Source organism: Leucopleurus acutus (genome assembly GCF_964270905.1).
Source record: "Leucopleurus acutus genome assembly, chromosome: 12".
Taxonomy (NCBI): domain Eukaryota; kingdom Metazoa; phylum Chordata; class Mammalia; order Artiodactyla; family Delphinidae; genus Leucopleurus; species Leucopleurus acutus.
The window spans coordinates 21,724,399-21,746,132 of record NC_139154.1 but is presented as its reverse complement, the minus strand read 5'-3'; the positions used below and the strand labels follow the sequence as shown (position 1 = coordinate 21,746,132).

Sequence of the window (21,734 nt, the reverse complement as noted above, 5' to 3'; positions counted from 1 at the left end):
CTTTGTCAGTTGCTTCATTTGCAAATATTTTCTCCCATTCTGAGGGTTGTCTTTTGGTCTTGTTTATGGTTTCCTTTGCTGTGCAAAAGCTTTGAAATTTCATTAGGTCCCATTTGTTTATTTTTGGTTTTATTTCCATTTCTCTAGGAGGTGGGTCAAAAAGGATCTTGCTGTGATTTATGTCATAGAGTGTTCTGCCTATGTTTTCCTCTAAGAGTTTGATAGTTTCTGGCCTTACGTTTAGGTCTTTAATCCATTTTGAGCTTATTTTTGTGTATGGTGTTAGGGAGTGATCTAATCTCATACTTTTACATGTACCTGTCCAGTTTTCCCAGCACCACTTATTGAAGAGGCTGTCCTTTCTCCACTGTACATTCCTGCCTCCTTTATCAAAGATAAGGTGACCATATGTGTGTGGGTTTATCTCTGGGCTTTCTGTCCTGTTCCATTGATCTATATTTCTGTTTTTGTGCCAGTACCATACTGTCTTGATTACTGTAGTTTTGTAGTATAGTCTGAAGTCAGTGAGCCTGATTCCTCCAGCTCCGTTTTTCTTTCTCAAGATTGCTTTGGCTATTCGGGGTCTTTTGTGTTTCCATACAAATTGTGAAATTTTTTGTTCTAGTTCTGTGAAAAATGCCAGTGGTAGTTTGATAGGGATTGCATTGAATCTGTAGATTGCTTTGGGTAGTAGAGTCGTTTTCACAGTGTTGATGCTTCCAATCCAAGAACATGGTATATCTCTTCATCTAGTTGTATCATCTTTAATTTCTTTCATCAGTGTCTTATAATTTTCTGCATACAGGTCTTTTGTCTCCTTAGGTAGGTTTATTCCTAGGTGTTTTATTCTTTTTGTTTCAGTGGTAAATAGGAGTGTTTTCTTGATTTCACTTTCAGATTTTTCATCATTAGTGCATAGGAATGCCAGAGATTTCTGTGCATTAATTTTGTATCCTGCTACTTTACCAAACTCGTTGATTAGCTCTAGTAGTTTTCTGGTAGCATCTTTAGGATTCTCTATGTATAGTATCATGTCATCTGCAAACAGTGACAGCTTTACTTCTTCTTTTCCGATTTGGATTCCTTTTATTTCCTTTTCTTCTCTGATTGCTGTGGCTAAAACTTCCAAAACTATGTTGAATAAGAGTGGTCACAGTGGGCAACCTTGTCTTGTTCCTGATCTTAGTGGAAATGCTTTCAGTTTTTCACCATTGAGGACGATGTTGGCTGTGGGTTTGTCATATATGGCCTTTATTATGTTAAGGAAAGTTCCCTCTATGCCTACTTTCTGCAGGGTTTTTAATCATAAATGGGCATTGAATTTTGTGAAAAGCTTTCTCTGCATCTATTGAGACGATCATATGGTTTTTCTCCTTCACTTTGTTAATGTGTATCACGTTGATTGATTTGTGTATATTGAAGAATCCTTGCATTCCTGGAATAAACCCTACTTGATCATGGTGTATGATCCTTTTAATGTGCTGTTGGATTCTGTTTGCTAGTATTTTGTTGAGGATTTTTGCATCTATGTTCATCAGTGATATTGACCTGTAGTTTTCTTTCTTTGTGACATCCTTGTCTGGTTTTGGTATCAGGGTGACGGTGGCCTCATAGAATGAACTTGGGAGTGTTCCTCCATCTGCTATATTTTGGAAGAGTTTGCGAAGGATAGGTGTTAGCTCTTCTCTAAATGTTTGATAGAATCCACCTGTGAAGCCGTCTGGCCCTGGGCTTTTGTTTGTTGGAAGATTTTTAATCACAGTTTCAATTTCAGTGCTTGTGATTGGTCTGTTCATATATTCTATTTCTTCCTGATTCAGTCTTGCCAGGTTGTGCCTTTCTAAGAATTTGTCCATTTCTTCCAGGTTGTCCATTTTATTGGCATAGAGTTGCTTGTAGTAATCTGTCATGATCTTTTGTATTTCTGCATTGTCAGTTGTTACTTCTCCTTTTTCATTTCTAATTCTATTGATTTGAGTCTTCTCCCTTTTTTTCTTGATGAGTCTGGCTAATGGTTTATCAATTTTGTTTATCTTCTCAAAGAACCAGCTTTTAGTTTTATTGATCTTTGCTATCATTATTTCATTTCTTTTTCATTTATTTCTGATCTGATTTTTATGATTTCTTTCCTTCTGCTAACTTTGGCGTTTCTTTGTTCTTCTTTCTCTAATTGCTCCAGGTGCAAGGTTAGGTTGTTTATTCGAGATGTTTCCTGTTTCTTAAGATAGGATTGTATTGCTATAAACTTCCCTCTTAGAACTGCTTTTGCTGCATCCCATAGATTTTGGGTCATCGTGTCTCCATTGTCATTTGTTTCTAGACAGTTTTTAATTTTGTCTTTGATTTCTACAGTGATCTATTCGTTATTAAGTAGTGTATTGTTTAGCCTCCATGTGTTTGTATTTTTTATGGATCTTTTCCTGTAATTGATATCTAGTCTCACAGTGTTGTTGTCGGAAAAGATACTTGATACAATTTCAATTTTCTTAAATTTACCGAGGCTTGATTTCTGACCCAAGATATGATCTATCCTGGAGAATGTTCCATGAGCACTTGAGAAAAATGTGTATTCTGTTGTTTTTGGATGGAAGGTCCTATAAATATCAATTAAGTCTGTCTTGTTTAATGTATCATTAAAAGCTTGTGTTTCCTTATTTTCATTTTGGGTGATCTGTCCATTGGTGAAAGTGGGGTGTTAAAGTCCCCTACTATGAATATGTTACTGTCGATTTCCCCTTTTATGGCTGTTAGCTCTTGCCTTATGTATTGAGGTGCTCCTATGTTGGGTGCATAAATATTTACAGTTGTTATATCTTCTTCTTGGATTGATCCCTTCATCATTATGTAGTGTCCTTCTTTGTCTCTTCTGTCTGATATGAGAATTGCTACTCCAGGTTTCTTTTGGTTTCCATTTGCATGAAATATCTTTTTCCATCCCCTCACTTTCAGTCTGTATGTGTCTCTAGGTCTGAAGTGGGTCTCTTTTAGACAGCATATATATGGGTCGTGTTTTTGTATCCATTCAGCCAATCTGTGTCTTTTGGTGGGAGCATTTAGTCCATTTACATTTAAGGTAATTATCGATATATATGTTCCTGTTCCCATTTTCTTAATTGTTTTGGGTTCGTTATTGTAGGTCTTTTCCTTCTCTTGTGTTTCTTGTCTAGAGAAGTTCCTTTAGCATTTGTTGTAAAGCTGGTTTGGTGGTGCTGAACTCTCTCAGCTTTTGCTTGTCTGTAAAGGATTTAATTTCTCCATCAAATCTAAATGAGATCCTTGCTGGGTAGAGTAATCTTGGTTGCAGGTGTTTCTCCTTCATCACTTTAAATATGTCCTGCCAGTCCCTTCTGGCTTGCAGAGTTTCTGCTGAAAGATCAGCTGTTAACCTTATGGGGATTCCCTTGTGTGTTATTTGTTGTTTTTTCCTTGCTGCTTTTAATATGTTTTCTTTGTATTTAATTTTTGACAGTTTGATTAATGTGTGTCTTGGTGTATTTCTCCTTGGATTTATCCTGTATGGGACTCTCTGTGCTTCCTGGATTTGATTAACTATTTCCTTTCCCATATTAGTGAAGTCTTCCACTATAATCTCTCCAAATATTTTCTCATTCCCTTTCTTTTTCTCTTCTTCTTCTGTAACCCCTATAATTTGAATGTTAGTGCATTTAATGTTGTCCCAGAGGTCTCTGAGACTGTCCTCAGTTCTTTTCATTCTTTTTTCTTTAGTTTGCTCTGCAGTAGTTATTTCCACTATTTTATCTTCCAGGTCACTTATCTGTTCTTCTGCCTCAGTTGTTTGCTGTTGATCCCATCTAGAGTATTTTTAATTTCATTTACTGTGCTGTTCATCATTGTTTGTTTCATCTTTAGTTCTTGTAGGTCCTTGTTAAATGTTTCTTGCATTTTGTCTATTCTATTTCCAAGATTTTGGATCATCTTTACTATCATTATTCTGAATTTTTTTCAGGTAGACTGCCTATTTCCTCTTCATTTGTTAGGTCTGGTGGGTTTTTACCTTGCTCCTTCATCTGCTGTGTGTTTTTCTGTCTTTTCATTTTGCTTATCTTACTGTGTTTGGGGTCTCCTTTTTGCAGGCTGCAGGTTTGTAGTTCCCATTGTTTTTGGTGTCTGTCCCCAGTGGCTAAGGTTGGTTCAGTGGGTTGTGTAGGCTTCCTGGTGGAGGCGGCTAGTGCCTGTGTTCTGGTGGATGAGGCTGGATCTTGTCTTTCTAGTGGGCAGGTCCATGTCTGGTGGTGTGTTTTGGGGTGTCTGGGGACTTAATATGATTTCAGGCAGCCTCTCTGCTAATGGGTGGGTTTGTGTTCCTGTCTTGCTAGTTGTTTGGCATAGGATGTCCAGCACTGTAGCTTGCTGGTTGTTGAGTGAAGCTGGGTGCTGGTGTTGAGATGGAGATCTCTGGGAGATTTTCGCCATTTGATATGTGGAGCTGGGAGGTCTCTTGTGGACCAGTGTCTTGAAGTTGGCTCTCCCACTTCAGAGGCACAGCACTGACTCCTGGCTGCAGCACCAAGAGCCTTTCATCCACACGGCTCAGAATACAAGGGAGAAAAAGTAGAAAGAAAGAATTAGAAGAAAGAAAGAAAGAAGGGAGAGAGGGAGGGGGAGGGAGGGAAGGAAAAAAGAAAGAAAAAAGATAAAGTAAAATAAAGTAAGATAAAATATAAGAAAGTTATTAAAATAAAAAAACAATTAAGAAAAAATAATTAAAAACCAAAGCAAAACAAAACAAAAATATGGATGGGTAGAACCCTAGGACAAATGGTGGAAGCAAAGCTATACAGACAAAATCTCACACAGAAGCATACACATACGCACTCACAAAAAGAGGAAAAGGGGAAAAAAATCATAAATCTTGCTCTCAAAGTCCACCTCCTTAATTTGGGATGATTCGTTGTCTGTTCATGTATTCCACAGATGCAGGGTACATCAAGTTGATTGTGGAGCTTTAATCTGCTGCTTTTGAGGCTGCTGGGAGGGATTTCCCTTTCTCTTCTTTGTTCTCACAGCTCCCAGGGGCTCAGCTTTTGATTTGGCCCCGCCTGTGCATGTAGGTTGCCAGAGGGCATCTATTCTTCGTTCAGACAGGATGGGGTTAAAAGAGCCACTGATTCGGGGGCTCTGGCTCACTCAGGCCGGGGGGAGGGAGGGGCACGGAGTGCAGGGCGAGCCTGCTGTGGCAGAGGCTGGCGTGACATTGCACCAGCCTGAGGCATGATGTGCGTTCTCCTGGGGTAGTTGTCCCTGGATCCCGGGACCCTGGCAGTGGTGGGCTGCACAGGCTCCCCGGAAGTGGGGTGTGGATAGTGACCTGTGCTCGCACACAGGCTTCTTGGTGGCAGCAGCAGCAGCCTTAGCGTCTCATGCCCGTCTCTGGGGTCCGCGCTGTTAGCCGCGGCTCACGCCCGTCTCTGGAGCTCCTTTAAGCAGCGCTCTTAATACCCTCTCCTCGCGCACCAGGAAACAAAGAGGGAAGAGAAAGTCTCTTGCCTCTTCGGTAGGTCCAGACTTTTCCCTGGACTCCCTCCCGGCTAGCCGTGGCGCACTAACCCCCTGTAGGCTCTGTTCATCCTGCCAACCCCAGTCCTCTCCCGGCGCTCCGACCGAAGCCCAACCCTCAACTCCCAGCTGTGCCCGCCCCGGTGGGTGAGCAGACAAGCCTCTCCGGCTGGTGAGTGTTGGTCGGCCCTGATCCTCTGTGCGGGAATCTCTCCACTTTGCCCTCCTCACCCCTGTGGCTGCGCTCTCCTCTGCGGCTCCAAAGCTTCCCCCTCCGCCACCCGCAGTCTCCGCCCACGAAGGGGCTTCCTAGTGTGTGGAAACCTTTCCTCCTTCACACCTCCCTCCCACTGGTGCAGGTCCCGTCCCTATCCTTTTGTCTCTGTTTATTCTTTTTTCTTTTGCCCTACCCTGGTACATCTGGGCTTTCTTGCCTTTTGGGAGGTCTGAGGTCTTCTGCCAGCATTCAGTAGGTGTTCTGTAGGAGTTGTTCCACGTGTAGATGTATTTCTGGTGTATCTGTGGGGAGGAAGGTGATCTCCGCCTGTTCCTCTTTGTATAGTCGCTTTATGTGTAAGGTTAGGTTGTTGGAGACTTTTCTTGTTTCCTGAGGTAAGATTGTATTGCTATAAACTTCCCTCTTAGAACCGCTTTTGCTGCCTCCCAAAGATTTTGGATCAACACGTTTTTGTTTTTATTTGTTTCTAGCTTTTTCTGAGTTTTCTCTTTGATTTCTTCAGTGGTCCACTGGTTCTTCAGTAGAATATTATTTAGCCTCCACATATTTTTGCGGTTTTTTTTTCTTGTAGTTGATTTCTAACCTCATAGTGTTGTGGTCAGAAATGATGCTTGATATGATTTCAGTTTTCTTAAATTTACCAAGGCTTGCTTTGTGGCCCAATGTGTGATCTATCCTGGACAAGTTCCATGTGCACTTGAAAAGAATGTTTATTCTGCTGCTTTCAGATGGAATACTCAATAATTATCAGTTTAGTCCATCTGGTCTACTGTGTCATTTAAGGCCTGAGTTTCCTTATTGATATTGAGTCTGGATGTTCCATCCATTGATGTAAGTGGGATGTTAAAGTCCCCCACTATTAGTGCCCTACGGTCAATTTCTCCTTTTATGTCTGGTAACATTTCCCTTATATATTAAAGTGCTCCTATGTTGGGTGCATATATATTTACAATTGTTAAATCCTTTTCTTGGATTGATCCCTTGATCATTATGTAGTGTCCTTCTTTGTCTCTTGGAACAGTCTTTATTTTAAAGTCTATTTTGTCTGATATAAGTATTGCTACTCCAGCTTTCTTTTGATTCCCATTTGCTTGGAATATCTTTTTCTATCCCCTCACCTTCAGTCTGTATACATCTCTAGATCTTAAGTGGGTCTCTTGTAGGCAGTATAAATACAGGTCTTGTTTTTGTATCCAGTCAGCCAGTCTGTCTTTTGGTTGGAGCATTTAATCTGTTTACATTTAAGGTCATTATCAATATGTATTTTTTATTGCCATTTTTTTTAACTGTTTTGGATTTGTTTTTGTAAGTCTTATTTTTCCTTTCCTCTTTTGCTCTCTTGTGATTTGTTGATAATCTTTAGTGTTGTGTTTGGATTCCTTTTTCTTTTTTTGTGTGTATATCTGTTATAGATTTTGGGTTTGTGGTTACCATGAGATTTCGGTATAGCAATCTCTGTATATACATGATTGTTTTAAGTTACTCACTTCTTAATTTTAAATGCATTTTATTTTCTTTAATTTTTATTGGAGTATAGTTGATTTACAATGTTGTGTTAGTTTCTGCTATACAGCAAAGTGAATCAGTTATACATATACATATATCCACTCTTTTAGATTCTTTTCCCATATAGGTCATTACAGAGTACTGAGTAGAATTCCCTGTGCTATACAGTAGGTCCTCAATTGTTATCTATTTTATACATAGTAGTGTGTATCAAATGTATTTTAACTATCCAGCATTTGTACTCTCCTCTCACAATTACTGTTTTTCATATCATATTTGTGTGTGGATGACTCCCTACCTTTACTGTTTGTTTGCCTTTACCAGGCAACTTTCCCATTTCATTAATTGTCTCATTTCTAGTTGTGGCCTTTTCTGCTTACAAAAGTTCCTTTAGCATTTTGTTGTAAAGCTGCTTTGGTGATGCTAAACTCTTTTAGCTTTTGCTTGTTTGTAAATCTTTTGATTTCTCTGTCAAATCTGAATGAGAACCTTGCTGGGTAGAGTATTTTTGTTGTAGGTTTTTCCCTTCCATCACTTTCAGTATATCATGCTGTTCCTTTCTGGCATAGAATTTCTGCTGAAAAATTAGCTGAAGCCCTATGGGGATTCCTTTATATCTTACTTTGTTGCTGTTAATATTTTTCCTTTATCAATTTTTGTTCAATTGATTACTGGGTGTCTTGGAATGTTCCTCCTTTGGTTAAACCTGTATGGGACTCTGTGCTTCCTGGACTTGGGTGACTGTTTCCTTTCCCAGGTTCGGAAGGTTTTTAGCTATTATCTCTTCAAATATTTTCTCAGGCCCTTTCTCTCTCTCCTCTTCTGGGACCTCTATAATGCAAATGTTGGTGCATTTGACCTTGTTCCAGAAGTCTCTTAGACTGTCCTTATTTCTTTTCATTTTTCTGTTCTGTGGCAGTGATTTCCACCCCTCTGTCTTCCAGCTCACTTACTGTTTTTCTGCCTCATTTATTCTGCTATAGATTTCTTCTACTGCATTTTTCATTTCAGTTTTTGTATTCTTCAGCTCTGGTTGTCTCTATACATTCTAACTAACTCTTTGTTAAAAACTTCATGTAGCTTCTCACTCTGTGCATCTGTTCTTCTCCCGTGTTCTTGGATCATCTTTATGATCAGTACTCTGAACTACTTCTCATATCTCCACTTCACTTAGTTGTTCTTCTGGGGTTTTATCTTGTTCCTTCATCTGGAATATATTTCTCTGCCTTCTCATTTCATCTAAATTTGTTTGCATTTTTATGTATGTGGAAGGTTAGTTATGTTTCTCAAACTTGGAGACGTGGACCTCTGTAGGGAATATCCTATGTGTCCCATCAGTGCACTCCCTTTCTTCACCCAACGGCCAGGGATCAGCTGGTCCCAGGGTAGGTTCTGACCTGTGCTTGGGGAACTCATATCCACAGGCTGCAGGACTGTAGTTTTCTTGCATCTGGTGTCTGCCCCCTGGTGGGTGAGGCTCGTCTAGAGGCTTGTTCATGCTTCTGGGTGGGAGGGGCCAGTGTCTGCCCACTGGTGGGCAGAGCTGGGTCTTGGCCTTCTGGTGAAAATGTAAAAGTCTATACAATGGTTGCCCTTACCAGTTTTTGGACTGGTAAAGGGTTAATAAGACTCACATTTTAATCCATTTTAGGAGCAAGCAAACAGATGGAGTACAGCTGAGGCTACAAAGGGGAATCAGCCCTCATTGGTTAGCTAATGGTCTCTGACCTCCCCAGGCAGAGTGTCCTCACCCTCTATGGGACCTGGGAGTGTGCAGGTAAACTCAGGAGAGGGCCGGCAAAGGAACAGATGTGAAGGAGAACGGTCAATACCAGGTTTTGACAATTTTATTGGAAAATAAATACAGTCCATTGATCAATGATATGTGCTGTCCATGAATCTGGCATCTTACTATATAAAAATATTTGGTATCTGCTACAGAATTATACAAACAAGTTTTTTAAAAACCCTTCATCATTAACCAGTACAAATATAATTTACAAAAAATATCATTGAAAAAATGGCTCAATACCCTTTCTTTCATTGCAAATAAAATAGAGGCAGAAGGGGGAAAATAAAAATTCTGCTAAGCCAGTTTTAACAACTGGAAATGAAACACTTCATTGCATTTGCAAACTTAAACAGTTAGGCTGACCAGAACAAACAAAAAATTTACCATCAGATAGTGCAGTAAAATCTAATTAATGGGGAAGGCCTGAAAGGAAAGAGGTTAGAGGAAACCTTAAAAGAGATTTTCAAAAATTAAATAAGATAATCTGCGGACATTTTTAAACAATAAAGCACTACACAAATCTGTTATATGTGCAAATTACTTCTGAAGGCACCTCTGACAAAGAGACACACCCACACCTCTCCTGCAGAGAGCAGGGCTCCTTAGCTGGAGACGGAACAAACTTCCCATAAAGTGACAGCCGACAATAAGTACAATCAGACTGAGAAAAAGAGAGCAAGTGCCTTAGGGCAGTTTCTTGGGGAAATCTCTTGGAGGAAGTGACTTGGAGTAAATTTTGAGTTTCAGTAAAATTCTGGTCAGCTGGAGAAAATGTGAGGAGACAGGAAGGAGAGGCAGAGATGGAGGGGCACTGGGGGCAGGTATGAAGGTGTACAACTTGGATTCGCAGAGCAGGACCAAGAGGGGTCCAGCTGTGTTGGGGTGGTGAGATGCTAAGTGGGAGAACATGGGCTTTAGCTCCTGAACCAGGAGGAGCTGGTGGAAGTATTCTAGTAAGGGCAGGATGAGATCACAGCAGCATTGTGGGAAAGATGGTTCATCTGGGGCCGTGTGTGTATGACAGAGTACAAGGAGGAGGTGACTTGGAAGTTGTCCTTCCAAAGAAGGTACGAGTCAAGTAAAATGCAGAAGAATAAGGTGGAACCGAATGGTCATTCCAGGGGGAAGGCATTAAGAGGTGGATCAATTCTTTGCAACTCTTGCTCTTGAAATTCTCTCTCTCCTGCAGAAAGCTAAGGTTATTGCAAACCCTTCTAATACTGGAAAATTCCTTTGTTCATTGAAATGACAGTTTTAAAGGTCTGTGAAGTAAAATTCCATCTTTGGAAAGTGACTGCCAGCCGTCAAGGGGTATGGGAAATGCAAGGCAAATGGAAAGTTCTCCAAGAATGCGTCTAATTTCCCTGGGAAGTACGGGTCTCACTGTGCCTGCAGCAATGTCCAAGAGAACCGCTCGAGGACCAGTGACCCTGCTGTCCCCAGACTGGGCCACAGCCCTGCCCTCAGACTGTGGGCGACTTCCTAAAGCTGTCTATAGAAGGGATTTCCTGCACGTTCATTCCTCGTTTGCCGCCTCAGTGCCTTTTCTCAGCAGTTCAAACATCCAGACAGGGCATCTGCTGCCTTGTTAAAGGACTTCCCAAGCCCTTTGCTCTGAGTTGCCCTGGCCACAAGGCAACTGTCACCACTTACTGCTCCCTTAACAATCCAATTCTAGGTGACCTCAGGGATAAGGGACTACACAGGTGTGTGGTATGACTGTACAAGTCAGTGAGGCCCAGCCCCGCCTGCAATGCCTGAAGACAGGAATCACCAAGGAACTCTTGACCAAGCTTCTCTGCTACCCGAGGGGCACGTGGACCTCCAGTGGCCGTTTCTCCTTAGGGTCCAGCTGAGTGGCCGGGGACAGCAGCTTGTGCTTGGCTGAAGGCGGCTGCCGCCGGACCGGCATGTGGTACCTGACCTTCTTCCAGAACCTCGAGTTCGTAGTCTGCGACCCTTCTCTAATGTCCCCTGACCAGCGTATGGCCCCCTGTTTCTGCTTAATGAATTTAATGGATTCTGGCATTTTCTCATAGTCTGGGATTTTCTCTAGCTCCAGCAGGACAACTTTAATTCCTTCCTGAATGAGAGCGTTGTACATGGCTATCTGCTCTTCAGATGAATTCCCCAGCCAGCAGAATCCTGATATTTCTCGGGCCAAAATGATAATCAGTCTTCTGCTTTTCTTTATGGTTTCATTAGCAACCTCAACAATGCCTGAAAAACACGAAGCACAGCAAGTAAACTTTCAACTTACGATCATTCCCTCCAGAACCAAAACCCCTCAAGGTTCTTCCCACCCCATGGCCTATGTCTCCTAATGCTCTTTTTTTCTTGCCTTACCTAAGATTGAAGGAGTTTCTCATTTTATAGAATAGATCAAAAACTGACCCACAAAAGGTGAGCAGTGGTCAGAGTACTTTAAGTAGAAATTTATAAACTTTCTTGTTAAACCACTGGATCTATATCACTCCTATTTTACCATCAGCTGTAAAGTAACTACTGGATCTAACTAGTTAAGTTTTCCAAAATGAAATAAAACTTAGTTAATTGTTGCCCCAAAAGAATATGAGAAAAGTAAACACTTTGCATTTAATATGAAAATCGTCGTCATGCACCACTTCAGAGGCTCCTAAAATTGTCAGACATGTACACCCAGAAAGAGGGAACCCAAGTTTAGTAATTAAATTAGTTTTACAAGACTATTACTTTTTCCACTGCATACATACTTTCCCCAACATAGTCATCTCGGCCACTGATGAAGAGCTTATATCCACACTGTTTTTCCAAGACCTCAGGTAAGACTTTAAACACAAAAATATCTGAGTTAGAGGTGGACCCTTCCCCAGGGGTCTTTGGACATAGTATGTACGCATCATACGTCTTTCCATCTGAAGCTAAAGAGAAAATGCAATATATTTAGAACCAAAAGAAAAAAAAAAGATTTGGTAAAGTCAGTATCGCAAACATGCATTTCATACTGAATTATTAATTTTGTGTGCAATGGTATGAAGCAACAACACCATAAGTATAATGCCTTTTTAAAGTGTTCGTCTTCTTACAAGTTTACATTTATTCTGTTTTACTACAAAGTTCTTCTTATATTATTCGATGGTCCCCTCATATGCAAACATTCTTTACCCCTCAGTATGGAACTACCCTTATCTCACTGTTCTCATCTTCCCCAAACGTCTAAGCCCTGAATGCTATCCATTCTTCCTTTTATATATTAGTGTAGTATTAGTTTTCTGTGAGGTTTAAACAAAAGAGAGAGTGCTTCCCTGATGCAGGAAAATTACATCATTTCTTCCATTTGATGGCAAATCATGGGGTGATCTGTGTTCTACCCAGCACAGAGCAAGTCCTCAACCACAGCTTCTGAATAACTGGATTTATCAGCAGATGCTCTAAATGCCTGTTTATCCCACCATGATGAACACCAGAGCAGTAACTTAGAAAATAATACTATTCAGTCTATTTGGTTAAGAAACTATAATTATGTATAATTATGTTATTTTGTATATGCCACATTTCATTTTAAAATTTAAATAAAACCCCTCTTAGTTAGCTTTTATACCTCTTAACTATCCCAACAAGAAAATACTGCATAGAATACAAAATTGTACCTTTTTTTGGGAGAAAATCATAGAAAGAATCTCTGTACCAAAGCACAATGTCAACCTTGAAGACTTTATAGATGAAAACAGAGCATGTAATTACCAATGTTAACATGACAAATATACCAATTGTGGGCGTCTGGAAGTCAGGGACTACAGCAGAAAAGAGGGGAAAAAATATTAGAACCCAAAGAATTTAAAAATTGAGCATAGCAAATTAAACATTATCATCCCAGAGAAACCATATTTGGGATTGGCCTGTAATCCCAAATCCCAGACAGTATTAACCCATTCATTATCATCTTTTATTAATGAATACTAATGTACAAAGGCATTGAGAATGGATACTGTATAAAGCTAAGGTGCATTGTATTAAATTTTCACATAAGTCGTATGTAATAACATAGAAAAAATACCAAAGACCATAGGATAGAGCATTCCATAGGACTATGAGTAAAGTCAGAGTCACTCAAGAACCTACAAAAGTTCTACAAAAGTAGGAGAGTCAGGTGGAGCAAGCTGAAGACAGGAGGAAAGGAGAAAAGGGTTTAGGGATGCCAGACAGTGTTTCACACTTCCACATCCTCCCAGCTTCACAGGCTAGTTATTCATCTGATGACTGCAGAGGAGTTCATGTGGAGAGGTAAGGGGGAGGGGAGGAGAGAAGGAAGGAGCCTTCAGAATGTCAAGGGCCAAGGAGGCATCCAGAAAGCTCTGTTATTTTGCTTTTCCAATTTCAGTCATTGATCCTTCTGCAGTTGAACTGGCTATGAAGTGGAACTCAAGATAGATCAATATCCGATTGGCCCAACTGATAGTTCACATTTACAGTCTTAATTACTGTAGCTTTGTACAAGATCATGATATCTGAAGTGTAAATCTTTGCGATTTGTTTTTATTCAAGACCACCTTGACTTGTCTTGGCCCTTTACATTTCCAATATGACCTTTAGGATAAACGTGCCCACAACAACATGCCCACACAAATGCCTACCCACACCTGTACAAATATTGCTGAGATTTTGATTGGAATTGTTTTGAATCTGTAGATTAATTTGAAGGGAACTAACATATTTATAATACTGAGTATTTCAGTCTTTCAATCCGTGGATATCGTATATCCCTCCATCTATTAGGTCTTTAATTTATCTCGATAATGTATTTTTAGTTTGTATCACAGATTTTGAACAGCTGTTGCTGGATTTATTCCTATATACTGAATATTTGATAGTTTTAGATGCTACTGTAAATGTTATTTTTTAAACTTAATTTCTATTTGTTGTTGGTATTTGCAGAAATACATAGAAATACTATATATAAACATATACACTAGTGATCATGCTAAATTCATTTAGCTATTAATTCTAATAGTTTGTCCATAGGTTCTTTTAGATTTTCTTCCATGTACACATTCATAAATACCGTATTTTAATTCAACTACAAATTATCTTAAAAATATTTCACAAACACTTTAAGATTTTTTTATTGGAGTATAGCTGACTTATAATGTCCTGTTAGTTTCAGGTGTACAGCAAAGTGATTCAGTTATATATACAAATAAAATACATAATTCAGTTAGATGTGTATATATATATATATATATATATAATGTTCTTTTTCAGATTTTTTCCCCTTATAGGTTATTACAAAATATTGAATATAGTTCCCTGTGCTATACAGTATGTTCTTGTTGGTTATCTATTTTATATATATTAGTGTGTATATGTTAATCCTCAACTCCTAATTTATCCCCCCCCTCCCCTTCCCACTTTGGGAACCATAAGTTTGTTTGCTATGTCTGTGTGTCTATTTCTGTTTTGTAAACAAGTTCATTTGTAGCTTTTATTTTTTTTAGATTCCACATATAAGCGACAACATATATTTGTCTTTCTCTGTTTGGTCTACTTCACTTAGTATGATAATCTCTAGGTCTATCCATGTTGATACAAATGGAATTATTCTATTTATGGCAGAGTAACATTTTATCGCAAATATATACCACATCTTCTTTATCCATTCATCTGTTGATAGACATTTAGGTTGCTTCCATTGTTAAATAGTGCTGTTAGGAACATTGGGGTGCATGTATCTTTTTGAATTATAGTTTTCTCTGGACATATGTCCAGAAGTGGGATTGCAGGATCATATGGTAACTCTATTTTTAGTTTTCTGAGGAACCACCATACTGTTCTCTATAGTGGCTGTACCAATTTTCATTCTTACCAACAGCATATGAGGGTTCCCTTTTCTCCATTCCCTCTCCAGGATTTATTATTTGTAGATGTTTTGATGATGGCCATTTTGACAAGAATGAGGTGACACCTCATTGTAGTTTTGATTTCTCTAATAATTAGTGATGTTGAGCATTTTTTCATGTGCCTGTTGGCTATCTGTATGTCTTCTTTGGAAAAATGTCTATTTAGGTCTTCTGCACATTTTTTGATTGGGTTTTTTTGTTATTATTGAGTTGTATGACTATTTGTGTATTTTGGAGATTAATCCCTTGTCAGAGGCATCATTTGCAAATAATTTCTCCAGTTCTATAGGTCATCTTCTCACTTTGTTTATGGTTTCCTTTGCTGTGCAAAAGCTTTTAAAGTTTACTTAGGTCCCATTTGGTTTTGCTTTTATTGGCATCTAGAAGATGGATCGGGAAAAATATTGCTGTGATTTATGTCAAAGAATGTTCTGCCTATATTTTCCTCTAGGAGTTTTATAGTATCTGGCCTTACATTTAGGTTTTTAACCCATTTTGAGTTTATTTTTGTATAGGGTGTTAAAGAATGTTCTAATTTCATTCTTTTACATGTAGCTGTCCAGTTTTCCCAGCACCACTTATTGATGAGATTGTCTTTTCTCCACTGTATATTATTGCTTCCTTTGTTTAATTGACCACAGGTGTGTGGGTTTATTTCTGGGCTTTCTATCCTGTTCCATTGATCTATATTTCTGTTTTTGTGACAGTACCATACTGTTTTGATGATTGTAGCTTTTCAGTATAGTCTGAAGCCAGAGAGCCTGATTCCTCCAGCTGTTTTTCTTTCTCAAGATTGCTCTGGCTATTCAGGGTCTTTTCTGTTTCCATAGAGATTTAAAAATTTTTTGTTCTAGTTCTGTGAAAAATGCCATTGGTAGTTTGATAGGGATTTCATTGAATCTGTAGATTACCTGGAGTAGTACCGTCAGTTTGAAAATATTGATTCTTCCCGTCTAAGAACATGGTATATCTTTCCATCTGTTTGTGTCATTTTCAAATTCTTTCACCAGTGTCTGATAGTTTTTGGGGTACAGGTCTTTTGCCTCCTTAGGTACGTTTATTCCTAGGTGTTTTATTCTTTTTGATGTGATGATAAATGGCCTTGTTTCCTTAATTTCTGTTTCTGATCTATTGTTAGTGTATAGAAATGCAAGAGATTTCTGTGTATTAATTTTCTATCCTGCAACTTTACCAAATTCACTGATGAGTTCTAGTAGTTTTCTGGTAGCATCTTTAGCATTTTCTATGTACAGTATCATGTCATCTGCAAACAGTGACAGTTTTACCTCTTTTCCAATTTGGTTTCCTTTTATTTCTTTTTCTTCTCTGATTGCTCTGGCTAGGAATCCTAAAATTAAGTTGAATAAAAGTGGCAAGAGCGGGCATCCTTGTACTGTTCCTGAGGAAATCTTAGAGGAAATGCTTTCAGCTTTTCAGTGTTGATTATAATGTTAGCTGTGGGTTTGTCATATATGACTTTTATTATGTTCCCTCTATGCCCACTTTCTGGAGAGTTTTTATCATAAATGGGTGTTGAATTTTGTCAAAAGCTTCTTCTACATCTTTTGAGATGATCATATGGTTTTTATTCTTCAATTTGTTAATGTGGTATATCACACTGATTGATTTGTGGGTACTGAAAAACCCTTGCATCCCTGGGATAAATCCCATTTGATCATGGTGTATGATCCTTTTAATGTATTGTTGGATTTGGTTTGCTAGTATTTTTTTGAGGATGTTTGCATTTATATTCATCACTGATATTGGCCTGTAATTTTCTTTTTTTGTGGCATCTTTGTCTGGTTTTGGTATCAGGGTGATGGGAGCCTCATAGAATGCATTTGGAAGTGCTCCTTCCTCTGCAATTCTCTGGAATAGTTTCAGAAGGATAGGCATTAACTCTTCTCTAAATATTTGGTAGAATTCACCTGTGAAGCCATCTGGTCCTGAACTTTTGTTTGTTAGGAGTTTTAAAGTCACAGATTCAATTTCAGTACTTTTAATTGGTCTGTTCATATTATCTATTTCATCCTGTTTCAGTCTTGGGAGACTCTACCTTTCTAGGAATTTGTCCATTTCTTCTAGGTTGTCCATTTTATTGGCATATAGCTAGTTGTTGTAGTCTCTTATGATCCTCTTATGACACTGTATTTCTGCAGTGTCAGTTGTAACTTCTTTTTTGTTTCTAATTTTATTACTTTGGGCCATCTCCCTTTTTTCTTGATGAGTCTGGCTAAAGGTTTATCAATTTTCTTTATTTCTGTTCTGATCTTTATGATTTCTTTCCTTCTACTAACTTTGGGTTTTGTTTGTTCTTCTTCCTGTAGTTACTTTAGGTATTAGATTAGGTTATTTGACATTTTTCTTGTTTCCTAAGATTGTATCACTATAAACTCCCCTTTTAGAACTGCCTTTGCTGCATCCCAGAGGTTTTGGATGGACATGTTTTTTTCATTTGTCTCTAGGGTTTTTTTTCTTATTTCCTCTTTGATTTCTTCAGGTGATCCATTGGTTCTTTAGTAGCATATTACATAGCCTCCACATGTTTGTGGGTTTTGCAGTTTTTTTCTTGTAGTTGATTTCTAATCTCAGTGTTGTGGTTGGAAACAATACTTGATATGATTTCCATTTTCTTAAATTTACCAAGGCTTGCTTTGTGGCCCAACATGTGATCTATCCTGGAGAATGTTGCATGTGCACTTGAAAAGAATGTGTATTGCCTGCTTTCAGATGGAATGCTCTTATAATTAAGTCCATCTGGTCTACTGTGCCATGTAAGGCCTGAGTTTCCTGATGGATGCTCAGTCTGGATGATCTGTCCATTGATGTAAGTAGGGTGTTAAAGTCCCCCACTATTATTGCCTTACTGTCAATTTCTCCTTTTATAGCTGATAACATTCTCCTTAGATATCGAGGTGCTCCTTCTATGCTAGGTGCATATATAGTTACAACTGTTAAATCTTCTTCTTGGATTGATCCCTTGATCATTATGTAGTGTCCTTCTTTGTCTCTTGTAACAGTCCTTATTTTAAAGTCTATTTTGTCTGATACCTTTTGATTTCCATTTGCATGGTATATCTTTTTCCATCCCCTCAGTTTCAGTCTGTACATATCTCTAGATCTGAAGTGGGTCTCTGGTAGATGATATATGTATATATGGGTCTTGCTTTTGTATCCATTCAGCCAGTCTGTATGTTCTTATTGCCATTGTGTTAATTGTTCTGGATTTGTTTTGGTAGGACTTTTTTTTTCTTTTCCTCTTTTGTTCTCTTCTCTTGTGATTTGATGACTACCTCTAGTGTTAGTTTCCTTTTTTATGTGTATATCTATTGTAGATTTTTGGTTTGTGGTTAACATGAGGTCTTGGTATAGCAGGCTATATATATACATTATTGTATTAAGTTGCTGATCTCTTAATTTCAAATGCATTTTAAATATCCTGCATTTGTACTCTCCTCGTGATTACTGGTTTTCATATCTTTGTGTGTCTATGATTTCCTGCCTTTACTGTATGTTTTCCTTTACTGGTAAGCTTTCCTGTTACATAATTTTCTTGTTTCTAGTTGTGGCCTTTCCTTTTCTGCTTATAGAAGTTCCTTTAGCATGTTTTGTAAAGCTGGCTTGGTGGTACTGAATTCTTTTAGCTTTTACTTATCTGTAAAGCTTTTGATTTCTCCATCAAATCTGAAGAATAAACTTGCTGTGTAGATTATTCTTGGTGGTAGGTTTTTCCATTACATCATTGTAAAAATACAGTGCCACTCCCTTCTGGCCTACAGAGTTTCTGATGAAAAACCAACTGATAAGCTTATGTGGTTTCCTTTGTATGTTATTTTCTGCTTTTCCCTTGTTGCTTTTAATATTTTATCATTAATTTTTGTCAGTTTGATTACCATGTGTCTCAGCATGTTCCTCCTTGATTTTAATCCTGTATGGGACTCTCTGTGCTTCCTGGAATTGGGTGACTGTTTACTTTCCCATGTTAGGGAAAATTTCAGCTATTATCTCTTCAATTATTTTCTCAGGTCCTTTCTCTCTCTCTTCTCCTTCTGGGACCCCTATAATTGGTGCATTTGACATTGTCCCCAAGGTCTTGTAAACTGTCCTCATATTTCTCATTCTTTTTTCTGTTCTTTAGCAGTGGCTTCCACCACTGGGTCTTCCTGATCTAACTTTGCAGCCCCATGTAGGTTGATGAGTCTGAACTTTTAAAAGCAACCTATATGATTCTGAAAATAAGTGGTCTCAAGACCAATTTTACAGACTATTAATGGAGCAAATAAGGAACTCTAATGGTGAAATTGTGAGGAAAATAATTTTAGTGCAATGAAAAAGAAAAGGAGACAGCAAAGGAAATAAGGGTACAATGAAGTACAAGAAGCAAAGAGTAGAATTTTAAGGAGAGTTGGCAAATGCTGCAGAGTATCAGTGAAATGAGGAGGGGGAGAAAGCTGAATAACACCTGAAGGAGTCTGTAAGAGGCTCGAAATATCCAGTAGGCCATGAGGAATCACTGAAGCCTTTGATGGCAGAGTAGAAGGACCTTGAGTTCACCTCCTCTCACGAGCACACCAAAATCACAACTAACTGCTGAACCACCATCGATAAAAGAGTGGAACCTACCAAAAATGACATTCTACATCCAAGGAATTAAAGAAGAAATCATGATGAGATGGTATGAGGGGCACACTCGCAATATAATCAAATCCCATACCACCCGGGTGGGGCAACCCACAAACTGGAGAATTATATTGCAGAAGTTCTCCCACAGGCATGAGAACTCTGAGCCCCACATCAGGCTCCCTGACCTAGGAGTCTGGCATCAGGAGGAAGAGCCCCCAGAGCATTTGGCTTTGAAGGCCCATGGGGCTTCACTGCAGGAGCTCCGCAGGACTGGGGGAAAGAGATTCCACTCTTGGAGGGCACACAAGGTCTTGTGCACACCAAAACCCAGGGCAAAAGCAGTGACTCCATAGGAGTCATTACCTGCTGGTTTGGAGGGTCTGCTGGGCAGGCGGCAGCTGTGGCTCTCTCTGGGATCATAAAAGCTGGTGGCAGACATATCTGGGAGTGTTCATCTGCGTGAACTACCTGATAGAGGCAGATATCTTGCTTGGGTCTTTGGCACCAAGACCTGGCCTCCTGCAACAGCCTGTAGGCTCCAGTGCTGGGCTGCATCAGGCCAAACGACCACCCAGGGCAGGAGCACAGCCCCACCCATCAGCAGACAGGCTGCCTAAAGACTTCCTGAGCCCACAGCCAGCTCTAGATGTTCCCCTTGACACGGCCCTGCCTCCCAGAGGGCCAAGCCCCAGCGGCACCCACCAGTGGTCAGGCACTGGCCCCTCCTACCAGGAAGACTGCATAAGCCCCTAAACCAGCCTCACCCCCCAGAAGCAAGAAAACTATCATCCCACAGCCTGTGGAACTGAGTACACAAACAGGTCAGAAGCTACCCTGGGACCAGCTGGTCCCAGGCCATTGGGTAGCAAGAGGGGAGTGTACTGACCCACAGGACAGCCCCTACAGAGGGCCACTTCTCCAAGACCAAGAAACATAACTAATCTTGCATATACATAAAAATACAAATAGAAAGTTAACAAAATGAGACAGCAAAGGAATACATTCCAGACGAAGGAACAAGATAAAACCCCAGCAAAACAACTAAATGAAGTGGAGACAGGCAATCTACCCAAGAAAGAGTTCAATATATAATGATCGTAAAGATGATCCAAGAACTTGGGGAAAGAATGGATGCACAGAGCAAAAAGCTATAAGACGTTTTTAACACGAAGTTAGAAAATTTAGAGGCAACCAGAGTTGAATACCATAACTTTAAATGAAAAATACAGTAGAAGGGATCAATGGCAGAATAAGTGAGGCAGAAAAATGAATCAGGGAGCAGAAACACAAATACTGCCAATATTGTGTTTGATTACAGGATTCATGAAAACCAGTAACTTCTGACATCCTGTCTGGAAAGTGGATATTTAGGCTTCCCCTGTGCATTCATCATGTAGTGCTTTACCTAAAGCTATTCATTAGGTACCGAGGATGACCAGACTTAAGTTGCTATTAGCTCTGGCAATAGAATGATTAGTAATTATCTGCAACATCACAGAATTTATATTCAAGTAAAGAAAACTAAGATAGATATGGACATGCATAGCAGAGGCGCTATGGGGCAGAGAGAGGGGTTAAGAGTAGGCAGCAGGACAGCAAAACCTCCTAGAAGAAGATATAGTTCAGCTGGCAAGTGAAAAAGGAATGGCAGTCCCCAGGTTAAGAGGAATCTAAGAGCATTCTGGGCAGAGGAAATAGCATGGTAAACCTCAAGGTCATGAAATCTTACTACAGGAAAACAAAATTGCATTTCAAATAAACAGCTGTGTTGTTTACCTGGATGTATTAATTGGATATATGCTGTACTCCTTCCTTCTGTATTCTTGGCTAAACAGATAAATGGATGTAGAAAAAATTTACTTTCCACTGCTGTAATATTAAGCCGTGCGATGACCGCACTCTTTCTTTTGTTTAAAGGATTCTGCACGCTGTTCAAAAGAGTAATAAAATTGTATAAATGGCATCAATTATAGATACGATAAGCATCCCTGGTTTATCGTTACAGCAGAAATAATCACCAGCCCTAAGCACAGGTATAAGAATCAGGCTTTTAGCAAGACTGATCTGATGTTTCATAGCCCTAAGACCACTGTTAGTAAAAGACTCAGTAGCACAGAGAAATAAAATTAAAATTACCAGCTTCCAAGAAGGAAAATGGGGACCTAGGCATTCTGGTCTCCAT

General features: G+C 39.3%; 1 protein-coding gene across 9 annotated transcripts in view; it reads right to left on the bottom strand.

Annotated features, from left to right (window-relative positions):
* The window catches only part of IL1R1 (interleukin 1 receptor type 1), a 178,887-nt gene that overhangs the window by 11,691 nt on the left and 145,462 nt on the right, over positions 1 to 21,734 (bottom strand). For 6 of the 9 annotated variants that reach the window (XM_082851756.1, XM_082851755.1, XM_082851753.1 and 3 more), the window contains 4 exons: positions 21,329 to 21,480; positions 12,683 to 12,826; positions 11,786 to 11,953; positions 9,093 to 11,273 (listed from right to left, as the gene is read on the bottom strand). In XM_082851756.1, coding sequence (XP_082707882.1) covers positions 10,855 to 11,273; positions 11,786 to 11,953; positions 12,683 to 12,826; positions 21,329 to 21,480 — 883 coding nt within the window. In that variant the 3' untranslated portion in view covers positions 9,093 to 10,854. Of the gene's footprint in view, positions 1 to 9,092; positions 11,274 to 11,785; positions 11,954 to 12,682; positions 12,827 to 17,980; positions 21,481 to 21,734 lie in introns of those variants that run through there. The other 3 variants (XM_082851757.1, XM_082851760.1, XR_014326645.1) reach the window with 3 other exon arrangements.